Source organism: Salarias fasciatus, chromosome 5 (assembly GCF_902148845.1).
Source record: "Salarias fasciatus chromosome 5, fSalaFa1.1, whole genome shotgun sequence".
NCBI lineage: Eukaryota > Metazoa > Chordata > Actinopteri > Blenniiformes > Blenniidae > Salarias > Salarias fasciatus.
The window spans coordinates 13,348,871-13,371,568 of NC_043749.1; the positions used below are offsets into that span (position 1 = coordinate 13,348,871).

The 22,698-nt window shown below is 42.8% G+C and overlaps 1 protein-coding gene, 1 long non-coding RNA gene and 1 other non-coding gene across 3 annotated transcripts; all 3 read right to left on the reverse strand.

Moving 5' to 3' along the window:
- Window positions 1-1,914: 1,914 nt before the first annotated feature.
- trnaf-gaa (transfer RNA phenylalanine (anticodon GAA)) lies at window positions 1,915-1,987 on the reverse strand. The gene has a single exon. It is a non-coding gene; the product is annotated as a tRNA-Phe (tRNA).
- Window positions 1,988-6,384: 4,397 nt separating this feature from the next.
- On the reverse strand, window positions 6,385-21,944 carry LOC115388354 (uncharacterized). The gene is made up of 3 exons (XR_003931471.1): window positions 21,933-21,944; window positions 7,453-7,455; window positions 6,385-7,010 (listed from the first exon to the last, which is right to left on the reverse strand). It is a non-coding gene; the product is annotated as an uncharacterized LOC115388354 (long non-coding RNA).
- On the reverse strand, window positions 7,529-10,219 carry LOC115388353 (G-protein coupled receptor 22-like). Its single transcript, XM_030091447.1, has one exon. It carries the CDS (start codon window positions 10,120-10,122, stop codon window positions 8,434-8,436), a length of 1,689 nt encoding a protein of 562 aa, XP_029947307.1. The 5' UTR covers window positions 10,123-10,219; the 3' UTR covers window positions 7,529-8,433.
- Window positions 21,945-22,698: the final 754 nt, after the last annotated feature.

Sequence of the window (22,698 nt, forward strand, 5' to 3'; positions counted from 1 at the left end):
TCGCTGCCATTTTGTCGGTATAGTTTTTTTTTTTTCACGCCACACACAAGCACACACACACACCCCAAGCTTGTATATAATATATGTAGAATCTGTGTTTTGTTTTGCTTCATTTCTTTTGTGAATAAATATATTTTCTGGTATAATACCTGCTGTCTGTTTGACGTTGCATAAGAATGAATGACACGTCCACCTCTTCTACATCGAGAAGTCCAAAATTCTTCAGGCATTACTTTTAACTTTGTTAATTGCTGTTAAGTTATTCATCTAATTCCAAATTAATAGCTGAGTGTATTTTATGAGACTGATGTCAACAAATTGGCGATAATTTCCCCTTAACGAGGTGATCAGACGTAGATCAGATCCTACTCTTCACCACTCAAAAACTATCTGTGATGATTATTAATCATTAATGAAAGCCCAATTGCCTATAATGTTGATTCCCAACACTATTTTATATGACTTGTGTGCAGGTGCACCATATTTATATATATGGTGTGAAATTAGTCCAGTTGCACATGCATGTGTCTAAAGACACTGTAGTAAACAGCTATAAAGAAATTCTGGATTAGCTGTTTTGACATGCCTCTTGTGATTTCCAATAATTTTATCCCTTACACAACACTGAAAAAGAATATACTTGGAATAAACATATTTTGCTGTGCATTTTATCATTGTCTGAAAGGTGTAATACAAACAAATCCTAGCCCCATCTTCTCTTTACCTCTGAAGTTTAATAATATCAGTAATAATAATAATGCATTGGCATTGGCATTTACATAGCACTTTTCTAATCTGGACACTCAAAGTCACTTTACAATTGCGTGATTCATTCCATACTCGATGGTGATAAGCTACACATGTAGCCACAGCTGCTGTGCGATAGACTGATGGAAACTAGGCTGCCAATCCGCACCATCAGCCCCTCTGACCACCACCAACCACTCACTCTTACACTGACTAAACTACATGAAAGAAATAATCTTTAGCAAAACAAAGACAAATGAACTCCAAAGCACAAAGACGGTTTGCTGCTCAGGTATTAGAGTACTAAAAGGATTCCAAAATACATGAAGGCCACAGAGATCACATGTTTAATAGGCGTCTAACACAGTTCTACTTAATGCTGCTTTTCATTTGTAGCAGTTGTTCAACTTCTCTCTCTTTTGTGTTTCATTTGCAGAAGTACAACTTGAACCATGGACTTTATATTATTGAAGTTGATGCATCTCCAGCCCCAACCAGGGTTCAACCCAGATTACCCTCAGGAGAAAAGACTTGACTCAGTGAACCACCAGAGCGGCCTGCTCACGTTTATTTTGCTGTGCTCTTTAGAAAATGCATCAGTCAATGAGCCAACCTGATCATTTACTGGACAACATCGCCCTCTGGTGGAAATAGATGTAACTGTTTGTTTAAAAATGCGTTTGCCTGCAGTTTTATGGTTAGCAGTCCATTACACCATTACAGACACTTTTTGATTTTGCAAATGAGGAAAAGTCACGGTCGGTTCAAGTCTATTAATGTTTTCTAAAACACTGCACTTTTTATTTGTGTTAAACACCTTTTAAAAAGATACTTTGAAAAAAAAATGCAGAATTAGAACCAACACAATGGAGTCAATTATGAGTCGAGAGTAATTCAAAAACATATGACTGGACTTTATCACTTTTGTGTGAAAAGAGACTGATGCTCGTGACATTTTGACAGAAAGTAGCAAAATGCCATATCTTAAGTATTTTAAATACACACAGGCTTGTAATGCCTTGAGGTTGTATTGTTTGACTACCTTTTATATAGACTTGCTTTAGTGAGAGTAAACTTTAAAAACAAGTACGTCCAAATTTTCGGGTGTACATATTCTTATTTCTACTGTACATTCACTTCAAAGCAGGAAAAAACTTTGTTCCCTGCTGCCGAAACCCGGGATCGAACCAGGGACCTTTAGATCTTCAGTCTAACGCTCTCCCAACTGAGCTATTTCGGCGAGCTGCGCATGACCAACACGTCATATAGCCAAAAAAATTCACTTCAGCGTACAGGCAGTCGGGTACATCTACCAGCCCTTCTCTGAACCACTCACGTTCTCAGGTCTATCTTTTAACAATCAATTGAATCACCTGCTCAATCTTTTGAAAGCCAATCAGAACCGAGGATAAAAAAAACCCTCAAGAGTCCACGACTCATCCCTCACAAACTGGACATACATTTTGACGTCTTCCTTTTGATTCTAAGACAAATAATGGAAACAAATGTCGGCAAAAACCATAGACTGTATGGCATAAACGGACAACAATTAATAAATAATAAATCGAAAAGAAAAAAAAATCGGTTGGAGTTGTTCCAAAGATTGAACACATGATGGCGCCATTGTTGCCCATAAATAAAATAAAGCACTTGTCTAAAAGGTTGGACATTGGTCGTGGGCTTCACCAAAACGGAAAAATTCAGCATCTTAATTTGAGATTACTTCACTGCTCGCTTTTCCAGAGCTGGAGTAATGGAGTAATTTTGTTGTGATCTACTTCGATTAGCCAAAACTTTATCAAAACATTTAAGAAAAAATCTGATTTGCACCTGAAAAAAAAAACCACATCCTGGACTGCAACATGACTCATCTTCAGTGGCGGCGTCAGAAATTTTTTTCCCCACTTAAACACACCTCTGAATCTAAACTTTAACGCAATAATGTCAGTGACAGGGCAGCCGCATGCAAAACACACAACAGGTTTCCATTTCGGCCTCGTGCACAAAGACCACAAACACTTACTGCCAGTTAAAACCCTCACTGAATGAAAAATATTCCGTTTATTAGCTCTAATGGCATATTATTAAACATTGCAGAGATAAGGAGTCAGAATTTGTATCTCAACAAGCACATGGGCAATCGTGCACTTACCATTAAATGTCATAATAAAACAATATGTCGGTTGTTGAGAGCGAAAGCAAAGTTCGTGAGCTGTGTCGTTCCTGTTCACTTTCCAAATGCGCCGACGTTTTAGCAAACAGCGCTCCATGTTTTTCTCTATAAATATGTTATGGTCGCCAGAGAAAAAGCGCTCTCATTATGAGGAAGCGGCAAGATCAAAGGTTAATGCACGCGCTGCACGTACCGGCTGAAACAGAACACGTGGGTTGTTAGTAAATAAAGTAAATAGATAAATAAATGCCTATTTCATTGCTGTATTTACGAACCAGCAGGAAAACAAATTCTATGATTCAGACATAAAAAAAAAATCAAAATAAACCACTTTAAAACAACAACGCTGTTTGCCAGCTTCAGGGCAATGTTCCCATTGGACTCTCCCATCGGGACCTCCAGCACCCCCAAGCCTCCCACGACCAACACCTTATGCAGCCAGTTACCCCTGAACCTCGACTGAAGACAAATGTGCAGTTCAATAGATCTGATAATACATCTATCAGACACTTTTGGTGAGAGTAATGGATCCAACTTCCATGGGCCAACTTCAATGTCTACACAACATGCCTGACCTGCGTGACATTTTGAAACATGCTTCCAATCTTTCATGTTTCTACACACCAACTTACTGGGACATTCAATCTGTTTAGATTTAACAAAATGGAAAATGGGCAAGCTCGATAGATTGTGCAAGTGTAAACATTTGATCGATTGCGACCATTGAATGCTAATTTATTTAGGTAAAATGTGCAGCAAAATGATATTATATATAAACAAATCACAATATACACGTTTCAAAAAAAGTCCAAATAAACCACTTTTAAAAAATCCTATTTCTTTGGAGTGCTATAGGAGTTCTGTGTCTACAGCCACACCCCTATTGCACCACCAAAAAATAAGACTAAGAAAAAGTGGAGTATTTAAATAAATATTCTTAATGTGCAAATATTATAGATTTTCAACTTGGCTGAAAGTGGAAAAAGAGAAACCAGAACCAAAGAAGAAGCCTGGTAATCTCATCATCCTGCGCTTAGAGTCTGTCCGTTTTTTTTCAAACAGGATTCTGCGGTGATGCAGTGCTGTCCCTTTATTAGTCATATGATGTACCAGTGCCAGCTTCCGTGGCTCCCGTCTCTTCTCTTTTCCCCTGATCTCCCCTCCATGCTGTCGCTCATACCCGCTCTCTCTCTCTCTCTCTCTCTCTCTCTCTCTCTCTCTCTCTCTCTCTCCCTCTCTCCCTCTATTTCTCTCTCATGTTTTGTTCCTCTGTCATCCCCCAAGGTGACTTTCCTTCCTTCACAGACACTGCAGCTGTTCCTTGCTTTTGTTCTGGAAGGCCTGAGTGTGGATAAGAGATGAGAGAGATGCAGACTGGCGGAATAAAGAGTAGGAGAACCAAAGGGGAAAATGGGAGTGTGAAAAAAAAAGAAGAAGAGACTGATGAGATTATCAAGCAGGATGGAAAAATCTACAGTCTTGATGCAGTGCAAAAATCAGTAAGGCAACAAATTTGCACCACAGCTTTGTTCTGATGGAGGAAAGAATGGATTGTCAACATGAGGAGATGAGCTCCCTCGACAGATGCTTACCTTACTAACAAGTTTCATCTTCGTTAGGACGGATGATTTGCACAGTTGTCACATCACAGTGAAGCACAGTGAGGGTTCACTACAGTCAGCACTAAATACTGCAAGTATCTGGGACGGAGTTTCTAAATTTAGGGATCAGAGAAACAGGGATTGGAAATTGGAGATGTAGAAAGAGAGGGACAGCTGGAAAAGAGAGACAGATTGGGACAGCGAGGTCCAGAGGATGAGGGATGGAACGGTTCCCAAGTCGTTACGAGTCTGATGAATCCAAGCTCTCTGTTTAAACTGCAGATAAAGAGTGGCAATCATAATGAAGCCCAGTCCCACTTTTGAACCGTCTTGCTCTCAGTGAGAGAGACATAATAGTCTTATTTCACTCTTGCATTTGCAGATCATATCCTTGGCAATACTTGAACGCTTTAATAATCTGCACGACTTCACTGTATGGAGAGAGCAGTTGGCATTTCAGTCTGGACTTATCTGTAATGATTGTATGATTCTATGAACCATTCAGTCTGAAATGACATGTTTAATAAAGTCTTTCACCATGTAAAATGAGAAAACACTGAATTTTTTGGGGGGGAATGAACAGTTTGTTGTCATGTTTCTCATTTAAACAACAACCAGCCAACAGGGAGGGACAGGATAAATACATTAGTTGTAAATTTGAATAACAATAAACTCAAGTGACGCTGAAGTAGCTCCATAAGATATCTTGGACACAAACTGAAGATCGTGGTAAATAAATCAGATCAGCTTGTCATGCAATTAAGTTTACCAGTCCTGTGCCTTCAACACACTCAAATTAAAGCGACACCAAGGAACTTTCAGTTTTTGTTGATTTTGGCGGCGCCAGTGGACAAAAGCGGTAGTGTTTTGCCTGAAGGAATACCACAGTTCCCATGAGGTCTAGCGCGTGGCGTGGTAAAATGCTGCTCCTGGTCACATGCTGTTGGACTGAACTCGGCTACATTTGTTTCCAGTGGCTGTCTGAAGGATGGATAGCGACGAGGTAATGAATCTAATGGTGGCTAAACAATGTTATATCATGATGTGACGTATGCCGTAAAGCAGTCCGCACATTTGGAGTTTTTTAGTGTGCAGGGTTCCTACCACCCTCCTCACAGCTGCTTAGTCCAAGTGAAAGCAATACTGACGCCCTCAGCCCGTGACAGAGGGGTCATTCAACTAGTTGTAAGTCGATGTATCGTCACAAAAGATATCAAAATGTTTTATTAAGGTTGAAAAGTTCCTTAGTGTCGCTTTAAATTCCTTTTTTATAATAGCTGGCCAATGATTTAAGGACAAGGAACACCACTGACAAACTTTTACATACACATTTTTAATGACCCACAATACTATGTGCAAGGTTTCGTGTTATGTTTTTTTTTTTTTTTTTTTTAAAGATAAGATTAGATTGATAATGCTGAATTTCTGTCATTAAAAGCTTGGATTGTGCAGCAAGCCACTTAATTCTTGTCAATATGGCAGATAGCACCATGATGCCAAGCAGAACCACTCGCAAGAGAATTCAGTTGACAAATCCGGGCAAAATGTACCACAACCTGTCATCATCTGAGTACAGTTCAACTACTGATATTATTATTGTAACCCACTGACTGCAATTTTTTTTTTAATTTGTCATCTTATTATCAGTGTTTATCGTCATGGAACAAGTTGGAGGAACAATTTTTCATTGTAATATTAAATCTAAGTAAAGGTTCCATGACAATACAACAGCATGAGATGTAAATAATATTTGAAAGAAAGTTTCGTTTTGTATTTATTCATCCAAATTTAAAACGTAGTTCAAGTTTCCCACATCTGCCCCACATCAGACAAGAAACACGTCACCGACACAGCAAAGATAGGTCCATTTTTAGATCACCTTTTTAATACAGATTTTGCTCTGTTCTATACAATAACATATATTATAAATCTTATACAATGCTAATATTTCTCTATACACGTCTTCATAAATGTACAGTACAGTTTACACACATACAGTATTAACACAAATTCACTTACATGTAGCTTCTTTACACAGTAACTCTTCAACTCAGAGAGTTGATCACAATGGCTGATTTTCTGTCCGGCAGATGATTGTGGCCAAAGGGGAAAAAAAAAGTTTTCTGACTAAAACCTAAATAAGACACTTCTGTATTTACATCCCTGAAAAATGTACATGAATACATAAGAATTGTTGTTTTCTGTCTGCCTCACAAATAGTGTAAAAGGGGTGAGGATGAAAAGAGGAGATAGCCCAAAGCCCAAGGTGCGCTCCCACGTCTTAAATCCATACAAAGTTGAAAGTTTACTTTATCTACATGGTGACATGAACTTTTACCTACGGTAACACAACTGATTGAGGGCTGGTATATTGGTTTTTTTTCTTTCTTTCTTTTCCTTTTTGTCCAGCAGGTTTTGAAAGGAGTCGTGAAGCCCTGAGGAGAAAGAGAGACGCAGATCTAGTGTGACACGTCCCGGACTCAGTCTGTCTCTGCGGTCGTTCAACACGCCGTTCAGAAGCAGTAACTCTGCCGTCCAGAGAAGGAAACACAGCGAGCAGAAGGGACTGTCCCATTCCAGGTGTTGTTGTTGTTGTTTTTTTTTAATATCATGTTGGAATCTCTCGAGTTTATGATGCTGGGTAACCTGCAGTGACTTCAGAGACAGTTTGAGTAATGTTTTCATAAAATATTGCCCTTAAATTCCCTCATTAAAGTTCAGTATTATTACAGTGGTCTGTCATATACACATAGATACAAATGTCCCATATAATCTCATTGTATTGTTTCCAGCAGGCTCCTCACAACAATTCTGTGTTCACATTCTCTTTGTTTCACATCCGAGGGGGTCATTGCTTTGTTCTGGATTTATTGCACATAATCATGAATACACACACAGTTGGCCATTTACTCCAGCATACGGTTGAGGCACAGGCTCACACTTGACCAGATATACATACGTGCATGCCCTTGTGCAGACATACAATCACACACAACCTCTGTCAAAATGACCATTAAAGTTCATCTTTTCAAAAAACAAACAAAAAAAAAAACTCATGCCTTTTAGGTTTAGGTTGCCCACATTCATCTAAAACATGGTGCTTCTCGGAAATGAAGTCTGAATCAGTTTTTTTTTTTGCTGTTTCCAAGAAATTGAACCTGATTCTGTAAACTTTCATAATGAATGTTTGCATTTATCAATCATTAAACGGCTATGTTGTGTACAGGATGTGGAAACGCTTCACTCTACGCTGATGCATTATTGTAAACGTACAGCAGGACATTCAGCACCATGATAATATATTAATAACTTAATTAAGGCATGAAAACAAACAAGGAAGGAAATTGAGAAATACTTATTTCCATTAATATTTTTCTCACTGAGTACTTCAGTGCAGGTAGATATTGGTGTGCTTTCACAGATAATGAATAAATATTGATCAGTGTGCATTAAGTGTTTGCGTAAGTGTCTATCTGTGCATATGTACATGCACATGCAAGTTGAAAAGTGCACGCAGGAGCATTACTGTACTATATGCTTTTGCAGTTATTTATTCCTCACCCATCACATGGGGTACCCGCTAGTATTTTCAGTAGTCATGGCTATGGTGTTGTCATGGAGACACACTGGTTACCGTGTCAGTCAGAACGTCGACTATTAACTGTCTGTGTAACAAGCTGGAAAGCTGGCTCTCATTAGAGCTTGAGGCTCACCTGTCTCAGCATCGACATGGAACCAGAGGCCGCGGGATTAGTCCTGACCTTTGTAAACTAACTGGTTCTCATTTTTCCATTTTTCCTCTCAGCGACACGTGAATACACTTAAACCCCGTCTCCATCAACTTGTTGAGATACATACAATTATTCAAATTCACACACACTGAATTATGCAGCCACTGTCAGAAGACCAGCCTCATTCCCTGACTGCCTCCGTGAGGCACCGGTCAGTGCCGTCGCTGGCCTCCACACGCGGCTTACGGTTTTTCCTCTGGCCTCCCCCCTCAACCCAAGAGTTATGAATAACCGTCCCCCCGCTCGGAGCTGGGTCCACCTGCAGAAGCGACACGACCCTTTTTTTCACCCGTGTTTTGAGGGCTCGTCGCAGTTTCTGCCTGGTGAAAGCGTAGAGCAGAGGGTGGAAAATCGTGGTCCCATAAGCCATCGCCAAAAAGCACAGACGCAGCCGCACCAGGCCGTCGCTCGGGCCCATACACAGAATCAGAACATTGACCGCAGACAGGGGGGCCCAGCAGCCCAAGAAGGTGGATATGATGATGAGGGACATTTTCAGGACGCGGCGTTGCCGTTCCCGACGGTCCCTGTGCCGGCGCACCGCCCGCCTCAAGGCGATGATAGCGGAAACCGAAGCCTGCACGCCCATGGAGGACGCAGGCAGAGGAGTGGTGGCCTGGGTCGGAGCAGACGTCGAAGCCGGGGTTGGAGAAGCCGGGGTTGCTGGTGTGGTCGCAATGGGAGTGGTGGCAGCCGTGCTGACAGTTGTGACTGTTGCTCCACTGTCAGACATCCCCTGGGGCATGGAGGAGAGCGGTGGTGGAGATGTTGGTGTCGGGGTGGGAGATGGGATGAGAGGGGGATGGCTGAGGTTCTGGTTCTGGTTGGAGGACACTATCTCCGTGGGCAGGCTCAGGTCTTTCTTCTTCCGCCTCCTGCATCGTATCCTGCAGGTGGAGTCCTTCGCTCGCGTATTCCTCATCATGTGAGAGCCGATACGGATGTTTAGGGCCTGTAGGATCCTGGAGTAGGTGAACAGCATGACCGCAACGGCAATGAAGAAGCAGGGCACTTGGAGTAACAAGTGGTAATACATAGCCAGGCCTGTGTAATAGCCCTGCCCTCCAACACACAGCAGTGTCCTGTTCTGCCATGCCGGAGGCAGGTGGTGTGAAGGGGAGGAGGGATGAGCAGAAGGTAATAAGGAGGGAGCGAGGGAGGAAAAAATAGGGGTCAGTCCGGTGGTGAGCTCAGAGTCATTGCTTTGTCTTTCTGGCTCTTCATCTTCGCCATCATCAATTCTCGAAGAGAAAAAATCCCCCTCGAGGAAGGGCAAGAAGAAAACAGCCAGAGACACTGCCCACACTGCTGCCAAGAGCAGCGCGGCGCGCCTCGGGGTGAGCAGACGACTGGCCGGACGCACTGAGATGTCGTATCGGTCCAAACTGATGACTAGCACGTTGACTGCCGTGGCCACGCTGGTGAATGTGACACAAGCCTCGTGAAAGCAGCAAAGCGTGGCCAGACTGCTAACTCCACTTTCGCTAGCTGGTAGCAGGATCACAGCCACGGTCAGCGGCAGACACAGGACACAGACCAATATGTCGAGCACGTGGAGGTTGACCGTCACCAGGTTGCTGACCGAATCCACCAGGTTGGACTGAGCACAGTAGAGCACGAGTACGGTAAGGTTGCTGCTGAAGCCCAGCACCAGCTCCAGCATCAGCACAGTGGTCAAAGACACCTGGAATCCCAGAGGGTAGGGCGTGCTCCAGCCTTCCTCCACACCCGCCTCTCCCCCTCCTTCCAGCTGGCCTACCCCCTGGCCGTCACTGGTCTCCAGGAGGTCGCGATAGCCTTCGGTCTCCATTGGCGCCACAGCAGTCCTTCACACATAGCAACTGCAGCTACCCCACCAGATCATGTTCTCTGGTTTCTTCCCTTTCGGCTCAGACAAGACAGCGATGATGTTGGAGAGATCTGCAGTTGTATCTGTGGAGGAAAGAACAGAAAAAAGATACAGACATGAGACAGGGATCATATATAGTTTGATAGTCAGCTTGTTTCACTTTCACTGACAAAAGAAAGCCGAGGACATGGTGCACAGGGACAAGACTGAGCAAGAGAGAAAACGCCTTGACTTGACAGAGGGGGGTGAAAGTGACTGCGGTCGATTGGAGTCATAGGGTGCAGTTCAAGCTGCTGCTAATGCTCCATGATGTGTCACTGAGCTCAGCAGTTAGACGGCAGCGTGCTTCATGTAGCCCGCGCTGGCAGCTCAGTGAGGATTTAGAGCAGGATGTCTCTTGGGGTGCGTTTTCAGGTAAGAGCACATTAGAGGAGGACTTGGCAAAGAATCGCTGAACTCTACAGAATATAACAAATCAACGGGGGTTTATCCTCTCACCACGCTTGCTATCACATACCGTGCTGAATTCTGTTACGACGATGCAGCTTTCTCTATAAGTACGTGTGGGTGGATTCTTTATTTATTGTTACACAACATAACAATATATGGGTCAGAAAGAAAGCATGCAGGATGAAGCCTGTGCATTTGTTCATCGATTGATAAACACACCTGCCTTGACATGCCAGGGTGTCACTGACATATTGCATGTTCTCCTTTCCGGTCAGGTGTCTGTCCAATCTCACTAAGACAGATCATCCCTGGGCCGACTGAGTTAAAGTCAGCCTTCAGTCATAAACCCTCTGCTTTGTTTTTTTGACAAATAGTATAGCATTATCAGCTTGAACCTCCAAGAGCAGACGTGGTGGGGACATTGCTAGATCCTTTTGAGAGAGCGTGCGGTGCATGTCAACATCGCAGGCACCCAACTGAGGGTGGCAGCGGTTCGCTCTCACAGGGAGACATAATGAAGACGAATGGATCAATGGTCCGCAGACGGTGCCACATAAACAATGCTATCAGAGAAGGACCAGCTCCCGTGGCATCCTCCTTACACAACTCCTCCTTCTTCCTCCCCTGACATCCCTCGCATCCCTTTTCTGCTCTCTCAAACAGACTGCTTCTTATGGAGAGCATGTCATTCATTGATGGCTGGATACTCGCCTATGTGTGAGCAGGAATAATACGAAGTATTGATCATTTTCAAAAAAGACACTTCTTCGATAGGGAGCAAGAAAGAAATCAATTTTCTGAGCATCTGACTGACGAGGAGCTACAAGTGTCTGTACTGGCAGCACTGACCCAAACCTTTCCTCTCAACCTTTTCCCTGCTGCAGCTTTTGTTCTCACCCTCTTGTTTTGGCCTTTCCCCCTCTGCTTTATTCCAGTCTTTCCTCCCATTCGTCATGTGGAAAGGACCTGCAGGCAGAGTGGGACTCCGTGTGGAACAGTGGTCTATCTTAATTCACTAATGGGTTTCATGGGGTTTGCGGTGGTGCTGGAACATTGATTTAAAGCATCATCGATCTGCCAATTTAACAAGCCTGAGGCAAGAGAGCACATAAACACACTCCCTATCACATCCTCTTGTGGTCACCCACGGGCTCATTTTGAGTGATGAATGAAATACTTGTGAGCAGATGTGTTAAACGCCTTACCTTTATTACAAGCTGAAACTGGAGATAATGTAATATGGTATTAATTTTGATCTATTTTGGAAGTTTATTACATCTATCAAGGTCATAATAAATGATTAAGAAATGGTGTGTCCTGAGCTGGTATTTATAGTGTTTCTACTGTGACGAATAGAGTATTTACCCCATGTAAAAAAAACAAAAAAAAACACAGCAGAGTCATTTGATTTCACAGACATACAGACATGACCCTGGGAGTCAAAACATAAAACAATTATCAGGACCGTGACCTTATTAGATCAACCAAATCAATTACGTCTGTCTAGGTTCAACATGACGGACAGCATGGTAGTGCAGAGAATGAAAGAGCGAACACAGGATAGTCAATCACCTCCACCAATCACAGAGTAAACGCATCTGTCAATACTGCATTACCCACGCAGTGTCTTCTAGCCCATGTGAGAGTAATGCCAGGCACTATGGTAAACCACAGTCTGCTAAAGAAAAGCCCTTTGATCCCACAGACTGAATAAATACCTGCAAATGTATAATGACAAACCAAAAAAAAAAGGCCTTAAGGCTATGCAACACAATATTCAAAAGTGATCTCAGTGTGACAATTCATACAAAAAGGGACATCAAAACTGAGTTTTTTTTTAATGTGAATACAGCCATATCTTGGTAAAAAGACCATCATCTGTTCTCTTCATTCTCCTGACAATAATGAACAAGGGAAAGAGCAGGCAGCAGACTGACTAGCTTTCAACAAGCATAATATATGCTATTATATCACTAAGATACAATGAGCGGCAATCAATCCCATCATAAAGGATGCTTAGTAATCTGCTGTGAACCGTTAACACTTACAAAGGGACACCGATAATAGAGTAGACAGCGTCATTGTAAGCATGTGGTTGCCCCCAGCAAGATAAAATGTCAGAAAAGCCTTTATATGTGCAGCTGTGACTCTGACCTGCAGGCAGCAGAAGTCACAGGACTCTAGCTTTTATAGGGATGGATACAATTTAAACATGAGTACAGGGTCGTGAACTGTGTATATTGCTTTTGTAATAACCAACAGCGTTTGTGCCATTCATTAAAACTGTGAACACTCAATGATTCGAGGTTGCAGGTCAATCTTCAGCGATCTGGTACGCTGGTAACTGACAGACCAGCTGCAGACAAGTTAGTGCTTATAGCACTCCATGACAATAATTCAGTTTGATAACGAGTGCAGTGGATTACTGTGGCATGCTTGTTGTAGATATTAAGAAGTGTTTGTATGCACTATGACAGTTTGAGTATTTTCTGCCTCGAAGGCAGAAAATAGCTGGAATAAAGGTTATATATTTTAGTGTCTCAAGCTGCATCCAGCCTTTGATCGACACATCAGAAAGAAAAAAAAAAGACCTTCAGGCAATTACAAAAAGTATATTAGGACATGACCCAAACAAACAGGCATTAACCTTTAATAAGTCCTACTTTAAAAGGTGTTCTGACAACTCTGTTTTGGTAATTAAAGTCAAAGACAAACAAATGTGACAAGTGTGTGTTTTTTTAACACAGTAGCACTGCTGCGTTCTGTTGAGTGAGCATCATGGGAAATGACTCCATTTCAGTCACAAACACTTAAATTGCTTTTGGTAACCTCAGGGGTCCTCTCCTCAATTATCAATCAACAGCATTACAGTCATGTGTTGAAAGCTAAATATTATGGCTTCTTGGTTCAGTGTTTAACCCAGCGACGAACTGCCTTCTTGGGATTCAACCTACGGTTTGCAGATGTTTTTGTCACATCGCATTTTCTGAGCGTTCTGTGATTTGTTCCAAATTAACAAACCGTCCATGTCCCCGACTGCACAACATCCACGACCCCGTTGTCAAGGTTATTATGACTGTCAAATCAGAGATGAGAAGTTGTCAATCCTGCTTTCACAACATCAGAGAGTAAACACCAAAGCGGATGATGTTGCTGTTGGTGTGAAAAGTTCATCGCATTTGCCTCAGTTTTGCAAACTTCCATTCACTCAGCCCACATGGTTGAACACACACACAAACAACCAAGCTATCTCTGTATTTCCTGGGCTGAGGCCTAATTATTTCATCTCTGCTCAAAGACAAACCTTGTTCCAGACAGCATTTAAAGCAGCACCGTTTCCAGTATTTCTTGGCGAATGTATCAGTTATTTCTTTGTGAACTTTGTGAGTCAGAAGAAGAGTAGGGCCGGGAAAAGCTACACCACTGCAGGTTATGTGTAAACCTGCAATGAATAATGATGATCTTGGAGGGAGATGCTTGTCTGTTGAGGACATTCTAATAAAAATAAATGATCAACAGAATTCTAGTAGTAAAAGTGCATTTCCAAAGTCAGTTTCCCTACAGAAACACCTTATTAAGCCTGTGTTTTTATGTTATGACTGCTGTGCACCACAGTACTGCTAGAGATCTACATGATGCTTCAGAAAGTGCCGCTGATCCAGGCCAGCAAGCACGCTGCCACTTCCACCTCAGTTCCTAACAATGTTGATGTGACAGCAGTAAGTAGCATTTAAAGGGTGACAGTGTCTTTCTTATGGAGTGTGAGCGCTGCCTGTATCCTGAGACAATGAGACAACCTTCCACAGAGGACAATCATGGACAATTATCTGTGCGCTTATTTCCAAGTATTAACAATCTTCACCTATTTACATTCAGTACAAGTGAATCAATTTGTAAAGTGGAGCATGCTATTTTCAGTTTTGAGTGAGCTATGCAACAGATTCATTAGGAGTTAATTCATTTAGTCTGTCCTGCTCTGAGAAGTGCTTCATTTTCATCAGTATTTCAGTTGCTGCTGTTTGTTTTCAGCTGTTGGAAACTATCCAGCTCCTCCCTGAGTTTCTGCACTTGGGTCCACCTCAGAGATAAAGACTGCCACCGCTGTTTACACAAGGACAGCAATAGTCAATGTAAATGGTGCCTGAACAAAAAAATAAATTTGAAAAATGTTCTTATTGTTAGCTGTGAAATGAGGGCATTACATCAGAGTAGATAGATAGAAATGAACCTGCATTGTACTCTGGTCTATTATGTTTCTCTCTTTTGATTGACGCTTTCCTATAAAACTGTAAAATGTCAGAAAAAAAGACGAGAAAGTAGGTTTTACTCTTTGATTCCTTGGGACTGTCACCAAAAGCTGACATTTAAGGAACAAAGAGGATTGGGAGGAAGAGACAGGACAGGCGAGGGCTGAAGGGGGTGAAAAGAGACAGCAAACAGCGCGATAGCGCACACGTCACGCTGATTCATGGCTGTCTTAGGTATTCCTAATGTCCGCAGCGAGACAATCGATCAAAGGCTTAATTTTCCCACTCAATTCATCGCACAGCACTAACAGAGAGCGGCCACCAGCTGGGCAGCAGTATCCCTGGCAGGCTCCCAACAAACCGGCTCTCATAGAGGCCAGCACATCCAGCCCTGAGAGCCACATCCCAACCTCTCTAATACGTTTTAATCGAGACGACTTGAACAAGTTCAGCAGAAATGCAGTTTAACATACTGCATGAAAGCACTAAGAGCCTCACCAGTGTGTGATTGGTTAACAAGGGTTGTTTCTGTAAATCTCAAAATTGCCATTACTTCTCTCTGTCAGGACACACAACATTTAACACAATAAAAAAGACAAATACATATTAACTCCTGAACACACCCTGCAGTCAACAATGCCTTGTAGCCCTCGCTGCCACGCCCCCACACATCCACCCACTGGGAGCCCTCATCCATGAACCAAGTCCCTGCCTGAAAGCTCTCCGCTGATACAGACGGTGACGGATCGCTATCTGAGCTGAATGACATGTTGTGTGCTTAAGAAACTGCTGAATTCAGTCCGCACCAGAGCCTGAGACAGGTTAGGGACAAAGGGATGGGGGTAACAGGAGGTGAGATGAAAATGGGAGGTGGGCGCAGTGAGGGAGTGATGGATGGGAGGGAGGCCTGGAGGTGTGCAGATGGATGCTGAGTTGTGTGCTCGCTGGAGGGGAATGTTTGTCCCCTGCTCGCTCCCTCTATCTATCTCTTTTTTGAATAGTCCCAGTTGCGCCAACTTGCTTCGCCTTCTCGCCATCCATCTCACAACCAAGAGGTTCTTTGCTTTTACTGTACAGTATCTTTATATGGTAACCTTCCACATCTTAGTGGACTCGTTTCAGATTTATAATAAAATTCTTCTAGTCTCTCAAGAATTACTGATACACCAGAGACTTTATCCCATGTCCAGTCACTTCAGCATGTTTCAGATTACCATTAGAATATCCGTAAGGGATCTATACAAGGCAAGTCAGTTAATATACCGCTGAACCTATAGGCTCATTTCAGTATAGATATAAAACCATGGTCTCTGTAAAGGTCTGGTCCAGAGGCTGTGAGATATCATTACCACCTGACATCTTGTTCAACGACATTCATTTGGCTTCACCATTCATTAAAAACACTTCTCTGCATCCTCTATCGAGCTGTGACATCCAAAGGCCCATCATTTTGCTATTACATGCACCACCTATCAATAACCACTAATCAAGGCTGCCGTGCAATCACAGCTCTTTAAACAAGGAGAAATCAAAATCAAGTGCAAAAGCTGGCAGGATTAAGGAAAACTGTTAAAGCAAGTGGAGGCTTCAACATAAATTACGGCTTTAGGAGGCTGCTCAAAGCCTCATCGAACAGAGAAGAAAAGATTCATGATGATGAAAGACAATAAAACAAGATAAAACTGAAAGATATAACAGCATTCATTATATTTCTATTATATGAATAATTACTCCTCAATCCCTTATGTATGTTGAAGTGATTGTGATTATTGATGACTTCCTCCTTGTCTTGCTTTCAGATAATAAAAGCAACATGAAGTAGTGTGTGCACGATAATCACCTGTGGTGATTTATATGGTACAAGGCTGCGATGAGTAAACAGGTAAGTCACAGTGTGAGGCCTGTGGACACTTTAATGCTGCTCCGCTGGCGCCAAGCAGCAGATGAATGGTAACAAACCAAACGCTATGGAGTAACCCAACCTAATGTGTCTGTTTTATTGTCTCAAACAGAATTCCACTCTATAACTGGGGATATCACATACATAGAGGCTGACCCAAACATCTTTCCTGTAAAGGATGTGATACGGTGCTGATTTTACCTTGTAAGTTTCTTTAATACATGAGGTGATTTTTGCCTGACAATCTCTGAAAACACTGAAATCTTGTCTGATCACTGACAAAGACGTTCACCAAAGTGTAAAAGGAGGAAAAGAAAATCAAGTGTTACTTAGGTTTTGGTCAAATTGAGCTTCATGTTAACACAGAAAAAAAAGAAAACAGGATTTCTGACCTATTCAAAAATGTTGCTAAGAGAAAACACAGATGTTTTGTGGGATTTTTTTTTTTTGTCTATTGCCTCTTGCCTTTTTATGACTTCCTGGTGAATTGTTTGTACATCTTGAAGAGTCCGGTTTGTTTTCATTCTATGGACAGAAGCAATGATCTTGCTCTGCGACAATCCAGTCTAATATCTACATTTGTCCACAGCATAAAATGGAGCACTTTTCTAAAACTGTAGCATGGGCATGCTTCATATACTGTACCCAGTCCTTTACATGGGAATAACTTCAGGTCTTGTGACTGCTGACTTTCCTCTCAGTTAAAAACAAACAAAAACATGGCAAGTGTCACTTCTCTTTTTGGTGAAAATTATTAAGTTAGCTTGTGGCTTTAGGTTACCCTTTTGACTGTCGGGTCTGTGATTTTTGCACTATTAGAGACTTTGTGAGTCGTATTGAGCATCAAATCCAGGTTTTTGTGCACCAAATTTCTCCCATTTCAATCTAAGCATTTATTATCTATGTGCTAAGGGGCCTGGGTACTGTCCCAGAGGAACCCCAAACCCGAGCGGCTCAAAGCTCTGCAGAGTAGACAAGGAGGATGAAATATACGAATGTTACAATTTCAGAGGAATTCTTTGAAATGACTACGCTTTGTGCTGTGGACAAATAAAGGTATTGCACTATTTGGAGTGAAGGTTGTCCATGAAGCCATTGTGTAAAATTTGAAGTCCCTCACCAATGCAGCCTGTGTACTCCCTCAAGATGAACACACACATTACAAGTTCTTCCCTGCACTCTTTGGTACATTTCTTGGCAGAATAGAGCTGTAGATCAGTGAAACAGCGTGAACCCATTTGCAAGAGCATGTGTGACATTACCCTCATGTTTGTGCATGAACATCCCTGCACAACAAAGTGGGAAGCCACTCATGAAACAGATGGATTCATAAGAATGCGATTGGTCAAAGACCGGGGTTTTCTTTACAGATGGGAACTCAGTGAAACAATGTGGCGCCTTGCAGAAAAGTAATTGGAATGAATACAAGCCTAATCAGAACAATTTTTCACTCTTGCAGCGCTCACCTTCAGCTTGCATTTAATCAGACCTTGCTTCTGATCATTGCCTGCAGAGAGAGAGAGATGAATCTCTCTGTGCACCAGACTCGTTCTCAGGATCCATGAAGAATAGGACTAAAGGAAACTGAAGAGCAGGTTTGAAGAGTGAAATCTCAAGGCAATATCATCTGAGCAACGGGATAAACAGACCTGATGACAAGATAAGAATGGGAAAAAAAAGACTGAAGATGCCTGCACCAGGTTAAAATGATTAAGCTGTTTTACTCCAGCTTGCAATTAAGCCTCAATTAATGCCATTTATCTCCTGCAGACAGGACATCATTGCCCAGGAGGGAAGCTGCACTGCAGGAATCCTCACTATCACACTGTAGGAGCCAGAGTAAGGAATCACATCTAAATAATTAGACAATAATGTGAAATTGCAAAAAAAAAAAGAAAACATAAGGAAGCAAAAGCATCGCTCCTGTGGTCACACCAGGTCTTTTCTTCTCCTGACAGTCTTATTTCCTCACCATCACTTCATTCTGCTCTTCTACTGATGTGCTGCTCTGCCTCCTCTCTTTATTCGCTCCTCATGTGTTGCGATCTCATGATCATGTCAGTATTTCTTATGAACTTATACGTCATTACTTGAGTTTGAAGGAATGAGCTTTAGTGGCACTTTAATTTCACAAAGCGGGCCACTGGTGCATTTTAAAAGAAGGATGAGCAATCCAAGTCATCAGTAATCAATACATGTATGGACTGAAGAGCTCCTGACCTCCTTTTGGCTCACATTTTTTTATTTCTGTCGTTTGTGTGGCAGATTTTTATTTGTTCCAAAAAATAATGTAACTTTGACAAGTCCTGCGTGTGGAGATTTGTCAAGTAACCAAATTAAAAATGACGTGACAAATCTCTTTGAAACACTCTTCTCATAATTAGTGATAAATTTAGATGTTTAATTATTTTGATGACAGATGTCCTGAAATATAGCTGCTATTCAAGCCTGATGCAGTAGTAGGGCTTTCAGCCAAGCGAACATGATGTTTATTGTCAGCAGAGCAATTTCTACACATGTTCGACATGCGCAACATTTGTCAACACTAAACACAGAGATCAAATAACTAATGAAGAATTTGGAATGTCACAAAAAATTCGGGGTTTGAAAGCTTGTTATGTAAACTCTTGAAGGACGTTCTGATTCTGCAAGAATCTGATCTTCTCTACTAAATTATTAAACTAACACTTTCATTTTCACAAGTAATGAAAAACTATTAATTATATATTTACAATAAAGCAAATCTGCTAAGAACAGAGCTTCTCAGGATTTTTTTTATGGCAGTGGCCGCTCTTACATAAATTTCCTATGCTCTGCTCACACCAGTTTTGGCCAAAAGTAACCTTGAGAAGACGCTGCCCATTTTCCCGTGAGTGTTATCTAAAAGCTAAGTGAAGATTTTCAGTCAGTGTCTCATTTCTGAATTACGGAGCTCTATTGCTCGACGCACTGAAACAAAGGGTGACTGCTTCCCTCAGCTGGCAATTGTGGTAGAATATTTCCCCACCAGCCTCATCAAAGCTTCTCTATAAATACACAGACGCAAACACACAATGACCCACATGCAACGCAAACACACACAAGCTGACAGCCATGTGGAAATGAGGGAAAATGATAAAACACTTGTCACTTTGAGATTCATAGCAGGGATTCAAATACATTTTGGGGAATCTTTGTGCAGAAATAAGATGTTTTACACCAGAAACCTTTAAATGTTGACTCTCATTACAAAGCTCAAGACCCACAGGCAGGCAGTCATTATGTAGAGTTTGTTTTTAGAGTTGTTAATTGACCACAATGTGTGTGTGTGTGTGTGTGTGTGTGTGTGTGTGTGTGTGTGTGTGTGTGTGTGTGTGTGTCTGGGTTAGAAAGCTCCATTCTCATCATTTTATTTGGCTTTACTGTTAAAAAACATGATACTGTCAACCAGGCTGATGCATATAATTATACAAGTTCATATTTTACAACGAATTTACCCCAGTGAATAATTTAAAAGACTGCACCAGAGTTTTAATGGCCCACATTATGAATAAACACAATGCATTTCTGAATTTGAGGATGCAGGAGAATTTGATAGAGGAACACCATGAATTACAGCAAGTCAATTCAAAGGGTGTTGCAAGGAATTATTGGTATTTAATTGCAATAGTAAGAAAAGCAGGAGGGACATGATTGGAGGAGGATTAGCAGCTTTTGATGAAGAAAAACTTTTACTGTTGACTTCACAGGGCACTAAAATGCTTGGCACATGACATGTCACACTTGGTTGCATCATATTGAAAGAACTGAATTTGTCCTAAAATCACACATAAGGCACAGTCACTATTTGGTTATTGCAAAGAGGCAGCTATTTGATATTCAGAATTTTTTTCCAGCTGTGACTTCAGCTTCTAGAGAATATATGACTTTGCAGGGGAAAACTTGTTTGGGAGGGAAAAACCCCTCCTGGAAGAGGTCACCATCCCATTTCACATTTCTCATCAAAGAGACAGTTGTGTTGAAAACGGTCTGGAATACAGCTCAGCTCAAACAGATGAAGAGGAGGAATATGAAGGTAGAACCAGAAATCTTTCAGTATACGTGATCAGCTTAAATCACACCCATAAGGGGCTAGTCTCACAGTTTAGGATCAATACATTTAATAATTACACATGCATAAAGCCATTTGATCATTACTCATTTTAATGTCAAAACACCTCCTCTATAACTAAACCACTGCTCCTTAAATGATCAAAGTGGCCACCTTCATGCCAAGCGTGGCGCATGCATTTGACTGAAGCATTATCAACAACCCATGCAAGTCCCTGGGAAATGGGATCAATATCGACTTTATCGTCTTTAAAGATTCCAGTGAGGTGTTCTTCCTTCAAACCACCATATTAAGATTGTTTCCATCTGATGTACATGTTATGTTATTGATAGTGCACACATTTAAAGCCTAAAATGGTCTTGAACAGCTGAAGGATTTTCACCCCGACGAGTCACTTTATATCTTAAAATGCAAAATCAGCCATAAAAATAACCCGGTGTCAGTGTCAGACCCTCCTGAGTGCTGCTCTCAGTCAGGTGATTTGTTATTGTTGCAACAGTCCGCAGCCAAAGCAGGTCCCCGGACCGTCTTAAAGACCCACAGTGTGTGTGTGTCGATTCGCGGAGGATACACACCGTTTGGATGTGGAAGCTCACACATCATCCACATTTCCAGATGTCAACAACACACAACGCCCACCGCGGAGGTGATCACAACACCGAAAACCACGACGGCTCTCTGAAATACCAGCGTCTCCCAGAGTCTCATGAGAGAAAGTGCCGCGGACAAGTGTTAAACTTACCGGATTGTTGGTGGGAATTCCCTTTACATCCTACTGCAGGTGTCGGTGCGGCGCGCTGCCTTCAGCCCCGGACCCCGATTCACTCCGGCTCTCCAGGACAGCCGGCTGTCAGCCAAAAACGTGACCGGAATAATTTGCCTCCGTTTTGTCATAAATATTACAGCGGGAGGGGGTGACGGTGGGGGGGTGGTGGTGGGGGGGTGGGAAACCCTCCACGGCTGCGGATAAGGAGCGCGGCAGTAGCGCTGCTGTCCGATCACAAACCCCGCGCCGGCGGCGGCGGCGGCGCTGCGCTCTGCCGTCTCTCCGTTAATTCCCCGCGCCGCGCGTAACGCGCTGCACCTGTCTTTCACTTTCGTATGCCGCGGACTTGTGCGGCATCCCACGCGCGGACGGACCGGCCAAACGCATGATCACGCGAGAAGCCGCTCGCTGAAGGGGGGGAGGGGAGGGAAGGGGGGGGCAGACCGCTCCAGCCCAGCCGCCAATACGGTAATCAGGGGGGGGGGGGGGGGGGGGGGGGGGGGGGGGGGGGGGGGGGGAATGGAGAGGGAGGAGACAGGGATGCGGGAGGAGAAGGGGGGCTGGGGCTGGGGTGTGCGCGTGTGATGGGGAGCCTTTCGCAAGGACGACCTGAAATTCCTCAAGGGTGAACGCTCTTCTGGAGTAATTCAACGAGATTCCCCAATCAGCTCCTTCCCCCTCTCTAAAAACATGTGAGGCACACTTCACCTGGTCCTCCTCCAGGAAAGATGGCTCGGCCCGGGCTTTACTCGATAATATCAGTGTGTATCCCCCCCACCCCACTGAGGAGGAGGCTTTTTTTTTTTTTTTTTTTTTCTGTTGTTGCTGCAAACTGAGAGCCATGCAGAGAGCGTCTGCCCCGCTCCCATCTCACTCCCCACGTGCAGACTTCATAGCCGGTGGAGAAGGAGCTGCTTAAATAACTGATTCATGAGGTCTGGAGCCACATTTCACCTGGGATTATCATCTCATCGCTGGGTGCATCCCCCTCCACGTGCTCCCTGCCATGGGATCAAGGTCACGGGCTGTTAAATTTGTGACCTTGAGCGCTGCTCCTGTCACTGCTCCTCTCACTGACTCACAG